The sequence below is a fragment of the Watersipora subatra genome, chromosome 6 (genome assembly GCF_963576615.1).
Source record: "Watersipora subatra chromosome 6, tzWatSuba1.1, whole genome shotgun sequence".
Classification (NCBI taxonomy): Eukaryota; Metazoa; Bryozoa; class Gymnolaemata; order Cheilostomatida; family Watersiporidae; genus Watersipora; species Watersipora subatra.
In genome coordinates this window covers 8,052,789-8,074,055 of record NC_088713.1, presented here as the reverse complement: position 1 = coordinate 8,074,055, position 21,267 = coordinate 8,052,789, and the positions used below count along the sequence as shown (strand labels likewise).

The 21,267-nt window shown below is 33.9% G+C and overlaps 1 protein-coding gene across 1 annotated transcript; it reads right to left on the bottom strand.

Annotated features, from left to right (window-relative positions):
* Positions 1-2,644: 2,644 nt before the first annotated feature.
* LOC137398930 (uncharacterized) lies at positions 2,645-11,132 on the bottom strand. The gene is made up of 6 exons (XM_068085093.1): positions 11,116-11,132; positions 9,979-10,118; positions 5,949-6,089; positions 4,239-4,350; positions 3,465-3,579; positions 2,645-2,728 (listed from the first exon to the last, which is right to left on the bottom strand). Exons 1-6 carry the CDS (start codon positions 11,126-11,128, stop codon positions 2,704-2,706), a joined length of 546 nt encoding a protein of 181 aa, XP_067941194.1. The 5' UTR covers positions 11,129-11,132; the 3' UTR covers positions 2,645-2,703.
* Between the last annotated feature and the right edge of the window lie 10,135 nt (positions 11,133-21,267).

The following is a 21,267-nucleotide window of genomic DNA, read 5'->3' as shown; positions in this document are numbered from 1 at the left end:
GGAAGAGAAGAGGTGACTCAGTTATCAGTATCTACCACTTTCGGAACTGTCAAGGTAACCTGACTGTCAGGGTTAACTTGAAGGGATGCTTTTGCAACATGTCTAGTCTGACAGAGCCAGGTAGCCATTTCACTTGCCTAATGTGCAAAGGACAGAGGTGGATTTTTAACGTGCACACGTTGTCAGTGTGGTACATAGGGCCTCTGCGTTTTGGGTTTTAGAAACCCAGCAATTTAGGGTTAAAAGCTTTCTGAGAGTTTTTTTGTCAAATTGGCATTAAGCAGGACTCGAACCACCAACCCCATAGTTGAGTCAAAGACGCTACCACAAGGCCACCTTGACATCTTATCATTGCATAATACTTGTTTTAGAGGGAAATAATTACATAATTGTTCTATTTTAATTAGGAGTACTTCAAAAATGTAACCAAAGTCAACCTAGGATTTTATAACTTTACCGTATGTACTTACTATAACTTTCTCTATAAAATATATTTTATTATTTATAATAACCCAAGGGCCTATATATAATATGTACATTAATTTCAATTCAGACTCAAACTAATGCCAGTTTCAAATGTCAGATTGGCCTTTGACCTTTCCAAATAAAGTAAGCTTCACAAAACGTCCTGTTGCAGAGGCCTACGGATACAATCTGTGCGCATGTAAATACATGTAAGTTGATAAAATGTTAGAAATGACATTTTGACTATGGTTTTCTTAAGAGTTGCGTGCTCTTGCTAGGATATACCAACTACAGATAATACACAGCAAAAATTAGCAGATTCGTTGCATTGGGCTAATACTATTTACAAAATCAAACTGTTCATCTATAGATTGACGAATAGAAGCAAAGCCTTAATTATGTTTGATCGAATCATTGTTTAACCATTGTTTCAACTGAGATCTGACATGATGCCTAGTAGAAACCAATTTCAATTGGTGTTTCATTTAGAAAATGCTGATAGTATAACTGTCAAACTTGCTGCCATTTTAGTGCTAGATGTTGAAAGAATGTTTTTGTATAACTTTAATTCATTGGTGGTTCAGTAAAAAGTTATTATTGAGGTTTAAACTTCTGATTAAATTGTATTTACACAATATTCTTCCATCGTCGTAAAACGGATGTAGAAAAAGCAAGGAATTGTGGTAATGCAGAGCTATCGCCTTCGAATAAAACAATAATTCGAAACTATGCTGGTTCTAGAAAAATCAGAAAAACTGTAATAGTATTTAGTGATTGTCTTATCAATACACAAGAGTAGAAAACTCTGAATAATATCAACATAGTCTGCTTATTACAATCACAATTTGAGTGAAAGTGTAGATTGTCTGTTCAACAATAACAAATTGATTTCCCATTATTGCCTTAACCCACATGTGACTAACTATATAATTAGCATTTCCTATTCTGTATTGAAGACTCACAAAGCATCCACATAGATCAAGTAGCCAGAAACATTCAAAAACAAAATCTATTTAGTAAACAATATTTCAAACACCGTAACCCTTCAGAATTAGATGAATACTACAGCTGATGTGAACATAATGCCCAATACTGGTGAGAGCTCAGACTCAACTTGACACACATTGTTAAGTTTCAATGGAAAGAGCAACTTATCATTGTTTAATTAGTATTGGTAACATGAAGAGTAATGATAGCAGTAGTAGTAGTAGTATTAGTAGTAGTAGAAGTAGTAGTAATTGTAGTAGTAATAGAAGTAGTAGTAGTAGTAGAAGTAGTAGTAGTAATAGCAGTAGTAGTAATAGTAGTAGTAGCAGTATTAGCCATAGTAGTAGTACTAGTAACAGTAGCAATAAGACTAGTAGTAGTGGTAACTGTAGTAGTAGTAGCAGTAGTAGTAGTAGTAGTAGTAGTAGTAGTCATAGTAGTAGTAATAGTAGTAGTTGTAGTAATAGCAGTAGTAATAGTAGTAGTAGTAGCAGTAGCAATAGGACTAGTAGTAATAGCAGTCATAGTGTTAGCATTAGTAGTAGTAATAGTAGCAGTAGTAATAATGGTAGCAGTATTATTAACAGTTTTAGTAGTAACAGTAGTAGTGCCATTAGTAGTACTAGTGGTATTAGCAGTTGTAGTTAAGCAGTTGTAGCAGTAGTAGTAGTAGTGGTGGTAGTAGCAGTAGTAGAGTAGTAGTGGTAGTAGTAGTGGTAGTAACAGTAGCACAGTAATCACGTCAGCAGCAGAAGTAGTAACAGTAATAATCGCAATAGCAACAGCAGTAATAGTAATAATGATACCGCAAGTAGTAATTTCAGTCATAACAGTTGTAGTTATTGTAGGAGTGATAGAGTTTTACAACTGTCTAGCTACTCCATAAGACACAATGAAGTGAAATGTGCATTTTTTCAGTTCCATGGTTGAACATGGTTGAACATTAAGTTGATTGTAAGACTTACTCGGTCAACCACTAATAGCAGTATTGAGTAACTAAACCCAAATAACAGAGCAGCTACGCTGTAGCATTTACCCTTTTGAGCTGCTGGGCAACGGTTCAGTGGATCAAACCTCGTCTCTGTTCCTAACTTGCTCATGAGCTAGGGAAGGCAAATATGACAACAAAATTTGAGGAATACAATGGGAAACCCCTGAGGCACTCTTCCAATAAAACTATACTTGAGAAGGTATGAATATCTGTGTTTTATTTCAAGAGATATATTTCTATCATTAACACTGCATTCATCTTTAGTTCCAGCCTTTTCCACAGTTGCTAAAACAAAAAGAAAAAAACTTGGTTCATTGGTGATTTTCAACAATAAGTTTACTTGGCCTAATATGGTAACTCTATATGTTGACGTCTAGAAGGGATTTGCCAGCTTGCGGAAAGGATTTATCTAACCACTGCGAAATGCTGAAATACAATTTTTTTGGCGTGTATAATCAAATACAACAGACTTGAAACTATATAGAATAAATAAAAGAGGTACTGACGATTCCCTTTAAAAAGTTTTAAATGACACATATTTGTATATGTGAATTTCAATGTTTGTCTTCTTGTTATTCAGTGGGCAGATATTTGTTACATTAGTTAAAATACTCACGCTTAAAATGCTTGCTAACACTGTTGACCATTGCGTGTAATGATTGTTTAGCTGGCCCAAAAACACGAGTGTTGTTTTAGTGAAGAATTTAGTAAAGATTTAGCTTTCCAGGTTAGTTGCTCAAACTTATTAAGTCATTATTCTATTATCTGGGCAACGCCGGGCATTCCGCTAGCTAGTATCTATAACTGGTTTTAAATGACACTTGGAAATTCAAAAAAGCGATAATGGCTTTGAATGACAACGACAAACAGGTTCCTCTAAGTGATAATAATACTTGCGAGCAGGCCTATATTGAGAACCACAAATAAAAAAGCTATGAAATGACATTTCGACAAAAAAAACAAAAATGTAGTTTAGACTGACAAAGGTGAGCAGGTAATAGAAGTTTTGAATGACACGTACTAGCAGGTGTAGAAGCAATTGGTTTTTAGGTACTCTGTCCAGGTAGAGTCTTTGCACATCCCTCTTGACTGATAATACTGGCAGCTTTTCATTCTCATCTGATCATCACATAGCTCTGACAGAAATGAGATAGAATAATTATGTAATATTATGAGAATAATATTAATATTGTTTTCATAATAATGAACAATCAATTTATATCAATTTTTACAAAACTTATAAGAGAACAAGGATGATTTGGAGGCAGCATCAAAATCTAGCGTGTCAAATGTAAACAGGAGTTGTGTACTCTGTTAAATCTTGGAATAAGCTTGAAATACTAAACAGCTTTAATAAATTTTGATAGACTTTGCCAAGATATAAAATGTGGTCATATAAAATAAGACATTCAGCAGTTCACTGGAAAGCGTAATTAAGCTCTATTCTTTTCATCTTGCCTGTGCCTTTTATATGAATCTTTGCTAGGAGGTTCTGCCTCATTATTTACGACCCGGATCGTGCTGACCCAGACTGTCCCGAGTTGCACCAAACCGAGTTGAGCTCGAGCTAATCTGTCTTGACTTGGGTGTAAACTGAGTCAAGGTACCGTCCTTCATACTAGTATACAAACTTTAGGTTGCGGCAACTTTAGCATTTCAGGTGCAAAAATATTTGTAGACGCCAAGTAAAAAAAATTTTTGAATTTTATATTAGAGTTGCTTAATATACTGTTTGCACACACCGACTTTTATTTATTTTTCACCGAACCGAAATTTATTTCCAGAGGAAACTTACGAATTTGACTGTTTCTGATAAATTGACTTTGCTGAACAAGTCCATCCTTCTCAAGTAACTTGAACAATTCAAATGCTGCTTCTGTACCAGCTGACGCCACAGCGGCGCGATCCTAAAGATATATAAATAAATTTTCAATTCTCTGAGCTCATCTAAAAATCAGAATGATTTTTCTCCTTTCAATTTCATCAGTTTAACTCATTAGTGACTCATTAGTGACTCATTAGTGACTCATTGGTGACTCATTAGTGACTCATTAGTGACTCATTGGTGACTCATTAGTGACTCATTAGTGACTCATTAGTGACTCATTAGTGACTCATTAGTGACTCATTAGTGACTCATTAGTGACTCACTAGTGACTCATTAGTGACTCATTAGTGACTCTCTAGTGACTCACTAGTGACTCACTAGTGACTCACTAGTGACTCACTAGTGGCTCACTAGTAATTGATAAAATAACTATTAACTAATAAACACTTTCAATAATTGAAAGAGGAAACAACAATAAAAGAAGGATAAAATGAAGAGTTTGATCAGACTAGAATATATAAGAACAGTTTGTAATTATCTCCTCATCAATAATTGATTTGATTAAATTTACTGGCCACTTCCTTCAAAGGAACTGTTTTTTCGTTTTGTCTGCCAGAACATCTATAATATATGAATAACAGCCCCATCAAAAGCATTTTCACATTTGTTTTGGAAAAATAACTTCATACTAATTTAATGAGAAAGTTTAAATAAATAACAACTACAAGCAGGCGCCTGTCATAAGCAGATGGTCAACTCACAACGCTCCTATAATAAACAGGTAGGTGCTTTAAACAGCTGACTTTTGCACAATATGGCTATCTCTGACAAGTGGTTATTCCTAACAACTGTCTATTACAATATGGTGGCTATGACAACCAGATAGTTATTTCAAATAGTGGAATGTTGTGTAAAGGGACTATCGCTGACAAGTGGTTATTCTAAACTAGTAACTATCACTATATGGTGGCTACAACCAACAGGTGATTACAATTAACAATGACTACCACAACCAGGTGCTTATCACAATTAGATGACCAACTCAAAATGTTGGCACCATATACAGGTTAGCATTTTAACTAATAGGCTATCGGGAAGAAGTAGCTATTCATAAGAGATGACAATCACAAGCAGGTAGCTATTCTAAGCAGTTGATTATCACAAGCAGGTAGCTATTCTAAGGAGGTGATAATCACAAGCGGGTAGCTATTCAAAACAAGTGACTATAACAAGCAGGTAGTTATTCAAAACAGCTGACTAGCACAAGCAGGTAGCTAATCTAAACAAGTGAACAGCATAAAACAAGTATATGTCACTGCGAAACCTGGTGATCTCACTATTTTCTAATCCAAATCTAGGCTGAACACTAATCTGTATTTTTGATTTTACAAAGAAAACGATGCTTTTTTTCTCACCAGCAGTGACTTTCTTGCAAATCAAACTCAATTTGCTGTTTGCAGGTTAGATGTCTATAATTGCCAGGTAACAGCTGCTTTCACAAAAGCGGCGAAGATTGATAAAAAAGATCAACTGAATTTAATGAGCCGTCCTTTTATAAAATTTTCTTATACCAATTTAGATTTGGTTTTTCCTTTTATTTACCTACACATAACTTTGGGGGTTTGGAAGTCCGGAAAATTCCATTAGGACCATCTGATTATATTAATCAGTACTTACATTTGATCCTGTCGACACCTTAGTAACAGATTTACCACTCTCTATGTCTTTGACAGACACTTCGGCTTGAGATTTCTGGACAATTGGCAAATTTTGAACTCTGAACTCGTGTACTTGAATGTTACGTCCAAAGAGTTGAGCCTGTAGCAGGAAAAAAAGACACAATTTGAAGCTATCAATAAAGATATTACTGTGTCTAAGTTCTTCTGGTACGGGAAGATACGCAACACTCAGAATGGTGAAAATAACTTTGTCAACATTCTTTACCCTGTTTACAAAACTGTAACGTTTCATGAAATTTCGGGCATCAAATGATGGAAAGTACTTCAAATATAGAGACTAATTTTTTGTTCAAGTGGTGCTTCATTTACAGAAAGCTTAGTATGTAGCCTTGATCGTAAGTGGCTTGGTTGTACTTATGTGTTAGAAAACAGGCTATAAACTCAGGCAAGCCGGCTGACGAAAAAGATCAGCCAGTGAAGAAAGGACCAGCCTTGTCCGAGACGGAGGAGTGGAGCTACCAAGATAAAGGCCAACGACATCTCTTCCTAAAGACAGCAAGAGGAGCACTTGAAGAAGAAATACATATAATTCTACATTGTTGGAAGCCTTAAATTATAACATGTTATATTTTATAAAAAGTTATTTTTTAGAGGTAACTATCACAAGCAGGTAGCTAATTTAAACATGTGACTATTAAAACCAGGTAGCTATTCTAAACAGATGACAATCTAAAGCAGGTAGCTGTTTTAAACAGGAGACTAGCACAAACAGGTGGCTATTCAAAACAGGTGACTATTAAAACAAGGTAGCTATTCTAAACAGGTGACGATCTAAAGCAAGTAACTGTTTTAAACAGGTGATTATCACAAACAAGTAGCTATTCTAAACAGGTGATTATCTAAAGCAGGTAGCAATTTTAAACAGGTGAATAGCACAAACAGGTAGCTATTTGAAACAGGTAAATAGCATAAAGCAAGTACATGTAGCTGCCAAAACCTGGTGATTTCAAAGTGGTTGGTTCATCAAGTACGGAGAAGCAAAGAGTTGCACAAAATCTTTTACACTGACTATAGGTGCAATTGAATTGCATAAAAAGCTCACAACTTGTCAATAATAAACATGACAGTTTATGGCTAAATAGAAAATAGAGTTGTTACATCGTTAAAATTGCATTTGCCAATGTGATGCCATTTTAATAGCATTTTTACTAAAGTAGATACTTTTTAGGCTGAACTTGTGATACAAGCCTAGGAGGTCTTTTGAATGTAAAGTTAAATATTTTGGTCAAGTGAGTAGTTGAAATTTACTTGAGAAATATTATAATTCACATTATCCTATTTTTAAAAAGGGAGTTAATCTATATGTATATAAATTAATTAATTAATATATATAAGTCACAGTGCTTTTCATTTGTTGTACGTATGTCCTGTAATAGCGATAAGAATTTAGCAAAAAATCAGCTTTGCACTGAATTTGAACTCAAATTACCCAAATCTTCAGGCAGGCATTTTATTTCCTAGGGCCCAGGCCAAGCAGCTACATTGCTATACAAAAGAATATTTGGGGCCATATTCAGCACATCGGTTAAAACTTACACGCTTGAATCATAATTAAGCTAGTGCGTAACGTCCCCCATAACGATTACGAGTTGACTTTACAACCCTGGTTATAGCAAAGTTACTAGCTTACTAGCTTAAGTTACTAGCTCAAGTTACTAGCTTAAGTTCTTAAGATAGTTAAATTAGCCAATTTTCTAATTTTGTCATTGGCTACCTAGCTAACTTAAACAATGGCAGCTACATCACCTGCCACTATAACTTTATAAGCTGTTTTATTACCCCTGCAATGCCATGCACTCAGCTAATCAATAAATATACAGTAAAAACAGGTTACATTTGTTTAAAAAGACTAATGAGGTTTATTAATTAATAACATAGCAACGCTTCTGTTCTCTAACCCATGGGTTAGATTAACTGAGTAGTGAAGGTTTGAACTTTTAACCTCTCGCGCAGAAAATGTTTTGTCTAGTACTTCATATCACCATCCAACTGGTTTGAAAGTGTTACTCATATCAAAGTCTAACAGATTTTATCAGAAAGTATAGATATTATTTTATCATTTGAGATTGTTTTTGTTTGTTTGTTTTAGATGAGTTGACTGCCAGAGTGTTTAAAGATTAAAATTGACAAAGCTTGATGAGGTTAAAAAACTCAGAAGAAAAATAAGTGAAAAATGATGTCACTAGCTGTTATTGTTTTGATTATTGATATCAGCTATTGTGTTTAAGTTGCAGCGATGCGCGTCACTATTCTCTTGCTCTCCTTGCAGATATATAAACATCATAATCTCATTTTGCTTTATCTAAACATTTTAATCTCGATCAAGTTTTTTAGATTTTAATCTTTAAACATCCTGGTAATCAGATCTCCAAAAATGGCGTCAATATTCTCTCTCCTTTTTTTGTCCCTCATCATGAGTTCAACTACTGCATCAAAGTTGCAGTGTTACAGTGTTCTGACTATCAGAGTGTTTCAAGATTAGAATCAACAAAACTAGATTGCGGTTCAACAATCAAAAAGAAAATACATGTATGTGGAAAATGGCACCGCGAGTTGCTATCGTTGCGATAGTTGATATCAGCTATTACATTCAAGTTGCAGCATCAAATTTCTTCATTTTGTTGGTCTCTTTGCAACCATAGACATAATAGTTGCTCTTTTGCTTGGTTTGAGCCTTTTAATTGCAATCACGTATTGTCACATCTTTTTGTATTTGCTCATAAATGTTAGACTAATACTTCAAATCTAGCTGATTGTATATATAAAAATATAATAAACATATAATTATATAAAAATATAATGATTTAAGAATAGGTTTGTTAGATTTTGGTGCATTTTTTTCTTTTAAAATCTGTGTAAACATCTACATGTAAGTATCTGATGCTATTGAGACCAGTTGTCATTTATAAACATTATGCATGTCTATTGATGTCATATTTGGGGCAGAAGGGGCCGGCCCTTTTTCTTTTGAGCACTTAAAATGGAATCAGGTTTTGCTGATTTTAATATTGAAACATTACACAACAACCAATTCTCAAACGATAAAAAAATATCTACACTTTCTGATAAAATCTTTTAAAATTTGATTTGAGTAGCTCTTTAAAAATTTCATTCGCCATTACGCTTGAGCGAGTCTTCAAACATCGAATATAGCAGTTGCTCTGTTTAACACAAACAGAAGCTGTGTAGATTTAAGATCCATAGTTGTACAAACCATGAAGTCCCCCTAATCATGGTTAAGCATGTCAAGTTCAACGGCAAAGAAACCTCAATGACTGGAGACATGCCAATTTGTAGAGTGCATTTTAAGAAAATATGCCACCTGTGCCACCACAAGTTGCCTTTCCTAAGAATTGAACCTTGACCTAGCGCTTGCAGGACAGACACGCTAGCCCAATTTTTCTAAGGTTGTGATTTTTAAAATCAAATACAAGTTACTAAAATAAATAAGCACCAAAAACTAAAATTAAAGCAAAAAAGAGCTAAGATTACATCTCCAAATAATCTATTGTTGTAAACTTCTTTTTCAATTCAAAAAGAAATAATTACAAAAACGGTTGAAAGCAAATATTTTAGTATACTTAGAAAAGTAGAATATTTGCTGTAAGTAATGGTAAAGAGTAAAAGATAGCATTGATTTAGTTTTCTGGTTTGGTATGAATTTTTTATGAAAAATTGGTTTATTTAAAAATTTAAAAATTTTTTAAAATGATTTAATCGAAAATAACAATTTAGTTTATTTGAAAATTTTAAAAATGATTTATTTGAAAATGACAATTTATTTGCTAAAGTTCTACTATTGACTACAAGTCAGTATATAGATGGATGATGACTGATGGGGACAAAATTTCAGATGTGCAGGCTCAACAAAATCCTTAGAATTGTGTATTATTCGACTACAAAAGCGTTGAGTTAAAATACATACAAACTGTTTAAACACATAAAAATAGGTCATAATGAAGACGTACCATCTTTATTGCTCCTTGTCCGCCGTGGTCAGCTTGTACGAGGCTGTTGAAGAAAGCCTGCAGATGTGTTTTGAGTGCATCATCAGGAAGCTCCCCACACCAAACAGGAGTCACAGCCAACATGACAGCGGCGAGGAAAACTGTATGAGAATCAGAACAAGTTTAGGTTTTCCCTTCATTTTTACTAAATAACTAGTTAAAGATGAACGTACACTAAATTTCAGGAGGTTTCATAAAAAAAACAATATTTTTTATAATTTGTGATTATTTCTGATGTTTTAGGCGGTCTGAATGCCAGGATGTTTCAAGATTAAAATTGACGAAACTTGATCGCGGTTAACATGCTCAGACTTATTGAAAGAGCAACTATGACATCTATAGTTGCAAAGAGATCAACAGAATAGAGACGCATAACATTGCAACTTGAACACAATATCCGATATCAGTTAGAGCAACAATAGCAACTAGCAACATTATTTTGCCCGTATTTTCCTTCCGAGTGTTTTAACCATAATCAAGTGTTGTTGATTTTAATCTTGAACATCCAGGCAGTCAGATCACATAATCAAAACAATTACAAATAATAGCAAAATACTGATATTTTCTGATCAAATCTGGTGAAATTTTCTTCTTTATAATGGAACTATTCCATTTCAGCTAAATACTGCATCACTTACATTTATGGGAAGCCATTGCACAACCAACATCTGTAGACCTTTGTATAACCTTTAATTGTTGTATAACTTTTGTAACTTTTGAATAAACGGGATATTGCTGCTGAAGCCCCAACATACATGTATTGTTTTGCGTTCTGTAAGTGCCCTTGCAACTCAGTCAGGTGTTAAATTTGCTCAAGTACTCATAGATATGGCAAACAGTTGATTGGCACAAGGTGTAAAAGTATCAGTTTGTTAAGCCAAGTCTGTAAGTTCAAACTCGCAGTAAGCAATTGTTTTTCTAACTTCTAAGCATGCAATTTATTCCAACAGACGGATGGATGAACATGGTTTTTCTTGTAATAAAATTTTCTTTTCTGATAAATTTAACTTCTAAGCACAACTTGTCAGTCAATTGATGTGGTACAGTAACCGGTTCAGTAAAAGTGCAAATTTCAAAGTAAAGATTTGTTGTACGTACCGTAGGAAAACATTGCTGTGCTTCTGTGGAATGAGAAAAGAGTCGTATATCGATATTTAGCTTTATCACACTCTACTGACTTGTGAATGACCAGGTGTTCACATCAACTCACTTATCAATGTTTACAGTTATTCTAAAACAGGTGCAGTAGTAGGTCCAATGACTAGACATAGACGGACACAGAACACCTCGATGATCATATCTTAAACGGTTTGTAAGTCAACGAAAAAAAAACCCAAGTCGTAAACCAAACGTTTGAAGATATCCTAAGCAAACTGGTTATGCAACAAAGTCTATAAACGTTAAAAACAATATATATATATTATATATATATATATATATTATATATATATATATATATTATATATATATATATATATATTATATATATATATATTATATATATATATATATATAACCTCGAACTCTAACTCGGGTCTCCTCTGGTAGGAGACCCGAGTTAGAGCAGGATTTACCACCCATACGGGGTATCCGGGGCGAGGAAACAATTTTTTTTATATATATATACAGTATATATATACAGTATATATATACAGTGTATATATATAGCGTACTGTTTTAGGATATATATACATATAATATATAAAAGTTATACCTATACACATTAGTAAAAAGAGTGCTCAGTATTTTGAGTAAAAACAGAGCTGATATAAAACTATGTGTACTAAAAAACTACAAGTTTTGTTAAAACATTTTATTACTTAAAGTTTCGTGCGTTAGGCTTGCACTCTTCAGATAAAATGTTACAAATAAACATTCCACTAGAAGTAATGTTGTATAAAAGCTAAAAGCTAGAGTCTTAAGTAATACTGTTTCTTAGCAGGTATTTACTGGCATGACGGCAACTGGATAGCATTTCGTTGAGCTTATTTTAGGTGGCTAATTGAAGCTTGCATATTATGTAATACTTCTCCCATATACAGAGTTCGCATTTCTTAGTGGTAGGGCTATAAGATCTTGCAGTTTTTAAGATTGACCCTTTGATGTTGTGGTCTAGTCTACTATCCTCTAGTTGCCATATATATGTACCTAGCAATGCACAATTACAATGATTTACAATGCATAATGTTTACACAGATTAGCAGACAGGGATAATGACAGATGGGAATTTAATTATAAAGATTATATAGCAACAAAGTAAACGTACCATAAAAACATATACCACAAAGAGAATAAATATAATAAAAACAGTGAATTATCACAAAAAAGCTATGCTGGCAGACTTGAAATTTCTAGAAGCTCATCAAAAAATAACTGATAAAATATTGTTTGCAATAAAATCTATCCATTACAATCTAGTAATCATAATAGAATAAATCGAGTAACATTTAGAAGCTTTTGTGTTTTAGAATAATATTGCTTATTTTTCGTGTCAGCAATAGATGTGTTGACATCGATTTGTGACTCAAGAGGCAGACTGAGAGCTGTAAACCGCTAGTCACATTGTTTACGGCAGCTAAAGTTGTTCACAAGAACTATTACCTATTCAGCATTGAACAACTTGTATGCAGAAACACTTACAATTGGCTAGTCAACGCTGACTTCCACAACGTATCGTGTTCATAATACATAACCTACAACAATTATTTTTTACACACTTTATAGTATGTAAACTTTATAACATCAAAATTTATTATACAATACATAGATAAAATCTCAAAAAAGGAGCGCGTAGAAATCTATACTATAATAAGAGTTGTGTCCTTCCGTCTGTCCAAAGCCACGCTACTAGCGTTAGGAAAAAAGAATTGGCTCATATGGGAATCAAACCAAGGGCAACAGATTCAAAGGCAAGCACGTTATCACTACACTATGCATTCACCATATTATTCTAAGGGATTATCATATTGATTATTCATTATGATCTCTCACGGTGCACGTGACTGCCCAGCATACTATAATAATAAAAAATCTATTACTGTACTGTTTGTGACACATATACGAGCTGTTTCCATGAACGCTTCAAATAGCCCTGTAATTTGTTTCAACTTCTGACGAAGCCTTTTTATTTAATAATAGAGGAAAAGCTGGGGGATTGTGTGGATCCTCGAGGCTAGATAAACCTATATATTGACAATTGCAATGCCAAGTCTTACACCTACATGTACATGTACTTGTAATGAAGACATGAAAAGATCATCTGGCAAAGCTCTGATAGTGTTCCTGTACATTTGCTGATTTCATTATTTCTGAGGGAATAATGAAATCAGCATTAAGGGAATTTAACCCGGATGTTCAGATCCTCAGCAAAGCGCATTTTCATCTGCACCACTCACCCACCTTGTAGTATCATAGAATAATTGTGGACATAATGACTAGACAGGATCTCTCATGACACACTGAACTTCCAGGGTACTAGTACAGTATAAAGCAAAGGTTGTATTGGGAGGAATTTTTAGTAGGCCAAACATGGACTTTGTTTAGTTTGTTCACTGTAATCTATTACAAAACATACGATCATCGTTACTACGTCTATCACAAGTAATATCTACAATTGACTGAGTTATCATCACCTAGCAACACGATTGAGTTGGAGGCTAGCGAGAATTCTCAGTGGATAAGGACTTCATTGTGTGCAGCGACTCAAGCAGACTTGTGAAGCAACGCTATACTAAAGCATGAAGAAAAGCGCAACGTACGAACATTGTTCAGTTTTAAAGTACATGTATCAAGCCTAAGTCAGTAGCTGTTGGTCAGTTTTCTTAATTAGATCGAACTCTAAAAGGACCAGTAAATTTTGTAAGTAGAAACTAACTTACTTATTTTGATCTAGCTATGGAATTTGTTATAATTCTATCTGTTCTGTCAATTTACATGTAAATTCTATTAATACGATAGACAGCACTATGTATTAAGATTAATAAAGGATCAGAACATATATCTTACCATATGCTGATTTTACTGGATACGTGCAGAGCTTCAAATACAAAGGTGAGCAAGCATTTTAGACTACCAGATGATTTCGAGGAGCCAAGACGGCACACTATGCCAGAAAAAAACAAGATTTCCAAGAAAAGATAAATATATCAGAATATACAATATGGAAACAACATCAGGATTATCTGAGAAAGTGTTCAACAATGGAATGTTATACAAATGTAGGTGCTCGTCTAGGAACTGAGATCACAGCCCTTTTTTACACAATCATATCTTCAAAGGCACCAGTTCACACAAATAAGCATTGCTAAACATTGCGATCACACTCTCAGCACGGGATGACAATTATGAAAACTGAAAGTGTGGAAACTGACGGTAGAAAGTTAAAGTGAACGTACCAAAAGTGAAAGTGGTGCGAGAAATAACATATGAGAGAATTTCGATGAGTTTCCAAAGTTGCTGAAAGGCCTGATGTTCAATCTCATTTTACGGCTAGTGTTTTTTTCAAAAACTTCTACAAATCAGTTGATCCGGATGGATGCAGTCAAAAAAATCAAAAAGCCGTGAGAGCGGACAGTAACGCTGGTGAGGCTAAATCTGGCATAAAATTTCAAATCACATTTTAATCGAATTATCAAAATACTAATCATGTTTGTTTTTTAGAGTTTTATTGTCTGCTAGTATTTATATATTGATCTTTATAGCAAATAGGTCATAGTGACATAGTTTAGCAATTAGCTTAAGTATACTTACTTTTGATTATGTACTCTTTACCAGAAATTGATGGAAAAAACTATGTTGTATTGTTCAGGTAATACATATATTGAAAATAAACATTTATTGATGTTTATTTAGAGATATAAGTAGAGTTACTTGATTTGTGATATAAAGGGTTGTATATAACCATGAAGTCATTTGCATAAGTTTAGGAGCTGATGTATTATATCATCATACCAGCAGAAGTAAAACTCGGTGCATTTTTATTTAACATCCACCAATAAATTGACTGTCTCTGCCAAAATGGCACTTGTCATCATTTTTTGTTGGTTACAGTTTTTTAATAACGCGTTAAGTTTTTGGTACTGTTAAGCAGATAAAGATATTCTGTCTTTGTATGGAGAAAATTAAAAGTTTATAATTCAGTTCGGAAAGGAGAAAATAATTTTATAACGGTGGCGTCATAACCCAAAGGAGCGCTGTATTAGTTAATAATTTAGGAGAGGTTATAAAAGTATGCAGAGTATACGGTAAGAGCAATCGGTGTAATAAAATGGCTTAGCCTTGTGGTTAGGCACGCTTGTTAGTAGACTTATGATTTGGATGTCACGGGTTCAAATTCAGTGTGAAGGGAATTTTTCGTTGCTAAAACTTTATCTCTACAGCTGGAAAGACAATAGACAATGACACACTTTGAGAGACAGACGAGATGGGTGAAGGGCCACTTTTTAGTTAAACTCCACTCATGTTTGACCATCACTTTAGCATTCTTTAATCTTTGCAAAACTATAATAGAAAGTGATGAGTAGAAAATTGTCCACAAAATAGTTCTAATAATGACTCGATTACATCAAACACTATTCATTGTTTTGTTGTTGCTGTCGTGGTTACTATGGTTTCAGTGACTGTTTACCTAAAAAGATCGATTGTCACAATCACCAGAACTACATTGTGACTCAGTTACTAAGTTTAAAGCTCGATCCATTGTCTTCAGATTTGTTCGTAAGATGGTTTAAAATCTGGCCTTAAAATTTTAAAGCGTTTTTGTTGGGGCATTACAATGGACAATCAGTGCATTACATCGTGATTGTCTTATAAACATTATAGTATTATACATAGCTGGTTATTTATGAAATAATTACAGATTACTTTTACTTCCTTAATGTATAATTCAAGAATAATACTTTTGCTATAACAGATCTCTATACATATATATAATACTTGGGATGCCTCTTACCAATTCATCATTGTAAACTCAGTACTGGAACAAAGAACATTACAGTGAGAACACAAAAGTTTTGATGAACAACAAGGCTATTCTTCAAGTACACCATACGGTGTAATAGCAGCCATTGTTATGGCATACCAGACTCTGTTTTCTAACTCCAAAGCTTTATGGTATTTTCTTTAAAGCTTTGAAAGCGATGCCATCGTAACAATTAATAACTGTATTTGGCTAATATCAAAGTAGTTTGTTGTTTAAATAGTTGATATTTAGTGATATAAACATGAATAAATATTGTGCTACCTCTATTGTAGACTATTGATACCTCTATTTGTAGATTGCAAGAAAACCAATCATTTATAATTTATTGAAGCATTTTATTAATATATTGATCAAACGCTACATAAAAAATTGAGTTTGCTTAGAAAATTATTAAAACTAATACATTTGAAATATATTATTTTGATAAAATAAATAGTACAACAGTGGTAGTCAGTTCAGCACTGAGGATAATAAGGTAGTCTGACACATCACCATATAAGGTAGTCCGCTATTATACCTTATAAGGAAGTGTGACACTACCCTATAAGATACAATTCATTAACTTATATGGAAAATTTATAATTTGACTAGACTTCAAAGTACAAATAACTTAGCTCATGAGGTAGACTTATTCATCAATGGTTTCACAATATGTTTACTCACAGATGGGAGACTTGCTAGATTTCTTTCTTTAAACTCTTAAGTATGTTTTCACTTATTTCAAAGTCATGACTACACGTATATCTGTTAAGTCATGACTACACGTATATCTGTTAAGTCATGACTACACGTATATCTGTTAAGTCATGACTACACGTATATCTGTTAAGTCATGACTACACGTATATCTGTTAAGTCATGACTACACGTATATCTGTTAAGTCATGACTGCACGTATATCTGTTAAGTCATGACTACACGTATATCTGTTAAATCGAAGCTCATTATCCTTGCGAGAATTTTTCAGAAGTGAAGCAAGTAGTTCTGTGACTAGACAAATTGTTGCAACCAAATCATGCGTTCCTCAGTGATGAACTAAGTACATGCTTTAACATAGGCATAGATAGACTCTAAAATCTAATTGTATTCATCAATAACTTAATTTTGTTTTTTTTAGAACTTCTCACAGCATCGTATTCCTCCAACAGTGATAGTGAATGCTCCTGCTGGGGCAGTAGGTTGACTATTGTGCGATGTGATGTGGTAGTTAGTCACATAGCGAGGACTACCAGAGGTGAGGTACTTGGTAATAGTGTCTGCAGCGGGAGTAGCTGCCCCAACCGTTGTGCATGCGCATCTGTAAAGAAATAGCCAATATATTTAAATGCGGTATAGTTATTTAGCTTTTTATTCAACTCCTATAACCTTTAAAAACTAATTATATTATTAGAATGTAATATTATCTAATAGTATGTCATATTGTGTTATATAATATCTATGTATATAACTGTTATTAACATATTATTGTATTGCATATAATAATATATAATACATATAATAATATATATACTAATGTATATTATATTATTATATAATAATATAATCTAATAATACATATGATAATATTGTTTAAATTATAATGTTATAAACATAATTAACACATTATATATAATATGTAATATTATATATCACAATATACTCTATTATATCATATAATATTATAGAATGTTATATTATATTGTAACGTGTTATACTATATATTTTATTTAGAATACTGAATTACAAAGTGTATGTTTATAAACAATGTGATAAATGAAAGCCAAAAGGTCAATGGTATATTTCAAATTTTCCTAATTATGAGTAACCGAAAGTTATCTGTAAGCCAAAGTATATACCAGAGACATGCACTGAAGCCTTAAAGTTTACAGCAACAGAGCCAAACTTGCAAGTTTTCAATCTTAGGGTTTACACTTACCCAGACGAGCAGGCACCACCAGCACTATTAGACCGAGGAGTCCCGGTCAAGGCACAGTCACAGTTGCCGGTAGCATAGACAAAGTTGTTTAAATTAATTTGAGCTGTTCTAGCAAATATTGCCGTTCCATAGAGCTGTCCACTTGCCTCTCCATTTACTCGAAGCGCCAAAGATAATGAGTCGGCAGCAGCAGTGCATGTTATACTTGTCTGCAGCAAAAAAAGAAATGGCATAGTCAGCACTTTTAATAAAAAATATGATAAATAGTATGATAGAGGTAGTCAGTTTAGCACTAAAGATAGTACAGCCTTATATGGTAGTCTCACACATTACCTTATCAGGTAGTCTCACACATTACCTTATAAGGTAGTCTCACGCATTATCTTATAAGAAAGTCTGACACTACCTTATAAAATAGTCTCACCCATTACCTTATAAGATAGTCTCACACATTTCCTTTATAAGGTAGTCTCACACATTACTTTATAAGGTAGTCTCCCAGTTTACCTTAGATAGTCTGATGCATGGCATAATCATCATTTTATTAAAATTCTCACTGAACCCTTGTATGGCACAAAAGGTATTACTTTGTTTAGCAATATAAAGCTGATTAGCAAGGTTTTTGATTTAATCAAAGTATATTGATCATTTCATGCAAAATTTCATAGGCAATGCAAGGTTTAGCACCACTATGTCAATTTGGTTTCAAATTAGCTTTGTTTTAACAGAAACATGTTTAAACATAAATGTGAAGCATAATCTAATTTGTAAACGTGAAAGCTGATACTTACTTTAAAAACTTAATTCTTAGAAAAAATTATAACAAAAAACAAATTTTAAAAGATGAATGCATAATCTAAAATTCTTATCTCGTGGTCAAAATGATGCCCCACCTGCTGTGAACACGTGCCAGATGTGCCCTCAATCATGGAAACAATTTGTTCATTGGTGATAGGGTAGGTCACAGGTGTAGGAGCTTCACAGAGACTACTTATGATACCGTCAAACAACGTATCAACAAGACCGGCATTGCCAATAGACATAGCGGGTGTCACACCGGCTACGCAAGCAGCACCTGTAGAAGTGAGGCCTCCACCGCTGTTTGGTAGCACCTACATTTGAGGAAACATTGTTGCATTCAAGTTGTGGCTCCAATTGCCACCGTATTAAGTGAATCATTTACCTACTTCAGTTTATTAGTAACTAGTATTCTGGCATTCTGGTGCGCTGTGAGAGATCAGCAAGTGTGATAAGTAAATGCAAAATTATTCTCAAGAGCAGTAAGGCGGTGAAATGGTACAGATGGTAGCACACCTGGCTGGTAAGCTGAATGCCCAAGTTCAATTCCGGTGCAATGTATTATTTTTTCTCAACATCCACCCTTGGTTTTGAACACGGGTCTATTTATAGTAGAAATTTGGATAAACCTTCTACCTTGTTGTGCAATGCTTAAGATTTTCCAAAGTCACTATTTATTTTTGAAAAAATAAAGCACACACAGCTAAAATTGATAGACATATGCAAATTTACAACAGAAGTATGTCATATAGACCTAAACAATAGAAGACAACTTCCAACCATATAGAGAAAACACAAGGTGACATAAAGCTAAACAACTAAAAACAACTACATGTATCACTCATACAGCAGAGGTTTGATGGCACATAAAGTTAACCAACGTTAGACAGCTTTTAATTACCCAACAGAAACCATATGCTACATAGAGCTAAAACTGATAGAGAACTCCAAAGGCACAGCGGACCAATTTTGTTCCATAGAGCTAAGCAATCATAGACAACATCTAATCATACAGTTAGAAAATGCTATCATATAGAACTATAATATCATGGACAAGTTTTATTCATCGACTAACTAAAAGCTATAGATTAAATCTTTGCAGAGTGTCAAATGTCACTTGCATAGAATGAAATGTAGCTGTACAAAGATGAACTTACAAAGTTTTACTAGACTTCATATGAAAGTATCAGTATTATTTTTCATTTGTGTTGGTTTCTGATGTTTAGTATAATCTAACTGCCAGGATGTTTGAAGAATAAAATCGACCAAACTTGGTCATGGCTAAAACACTCAGATCAAGTAAAAATGTGATTATGACATTTATAACTGCAAAGAGTCAGACAGAATAGAAACGTGTAACGCTTCAGCTTGAATGAAATATCTGATATCAACTAGTGACGTCATTTCATCACGTAGTTTTCTTTGAGGTGTTTTAACCACAATCAAGTTTTGTTAGTTTTCAATCTCAAAACATCCTGGCAATCCGATCACCTTAAACATAAAAAACAATCGCTAATGATAGAGAAATGGCCATACCTTCTGATAAAATTTACTAAAATGTCGTGTAGATTATTGAACTCGCCTGTTTTATTAAAACAAAATCCTTCTTTAATACGTAAGTTTACCTGACTGCAGTAATCAGTGGCTGATGTCTTGCAACACTGAACCGTGAAAGGGTCGGGATTGCTTGGATCACCAATTCCTGGCCCTTGGGGATCAATAACTATTTCAATGCAGCTTCCTACAGTTGCGGCAGCAAACAGGTTGTCTCTCGTGTAATAATCTCGGCAGCTTTCTGGTCTCGTGACTGCCAAAACAAGAAACCCTTTTACATACCAGAGTCATTAAAATTTTTAGGAATTGTTCTTTCTTGTGTGTTTTTTTTCCATGGTTTAGTAGCTTTTGTGTTTATATGACACGTGCATGGTAAAATTAGCATAGAGCTATAAAGAATTATAGAGTAATGTATATATATATTGCTCTTATCACTGATATTAAACCATGCAAAAATTATTTTTAACTTTTATGTTTTGCGAGCTAGAAAACTAAAGTTTTATTTCAATCGCTGGATCAAGCTAGACTAGACTTAAACTACTGATGGCTACAATAGTAAAAATAACACTGTTCCATTAACTTGTTCGAAACATAAAATTTATAACTGCAATTCAACAAAGTGAATTCTTAACAGAAACAAACCACTTACAAACACATGTGCTTGTGATAGCAGTGAAGGAACCATCCGCTTGGCAAGTAGTCGAGACCACCCTGGTTGTTGTTCCTGCACTAGGAGCTAGTCTGTAATCCAGTCTGCAGGTGAAGTCTATGGTTCCACCAATCGGAACATCTCGTGGTACCACATCAGCGTTAGCCAATGTTGGTAAGGCTGACGATCGACACATCTTTTCTATAATGACAGCGAGCAAATTATACAAAGTCGCGGGTCAATAATTTTTTGAACTTTTTGCCTGGCCATTTAAACAGTTTATTTCAATCCTGATTCTTAGCTATTTCTGTTTTTGATTATCATAGTATGTCCTAAGTTACTCACGAGTGCAAG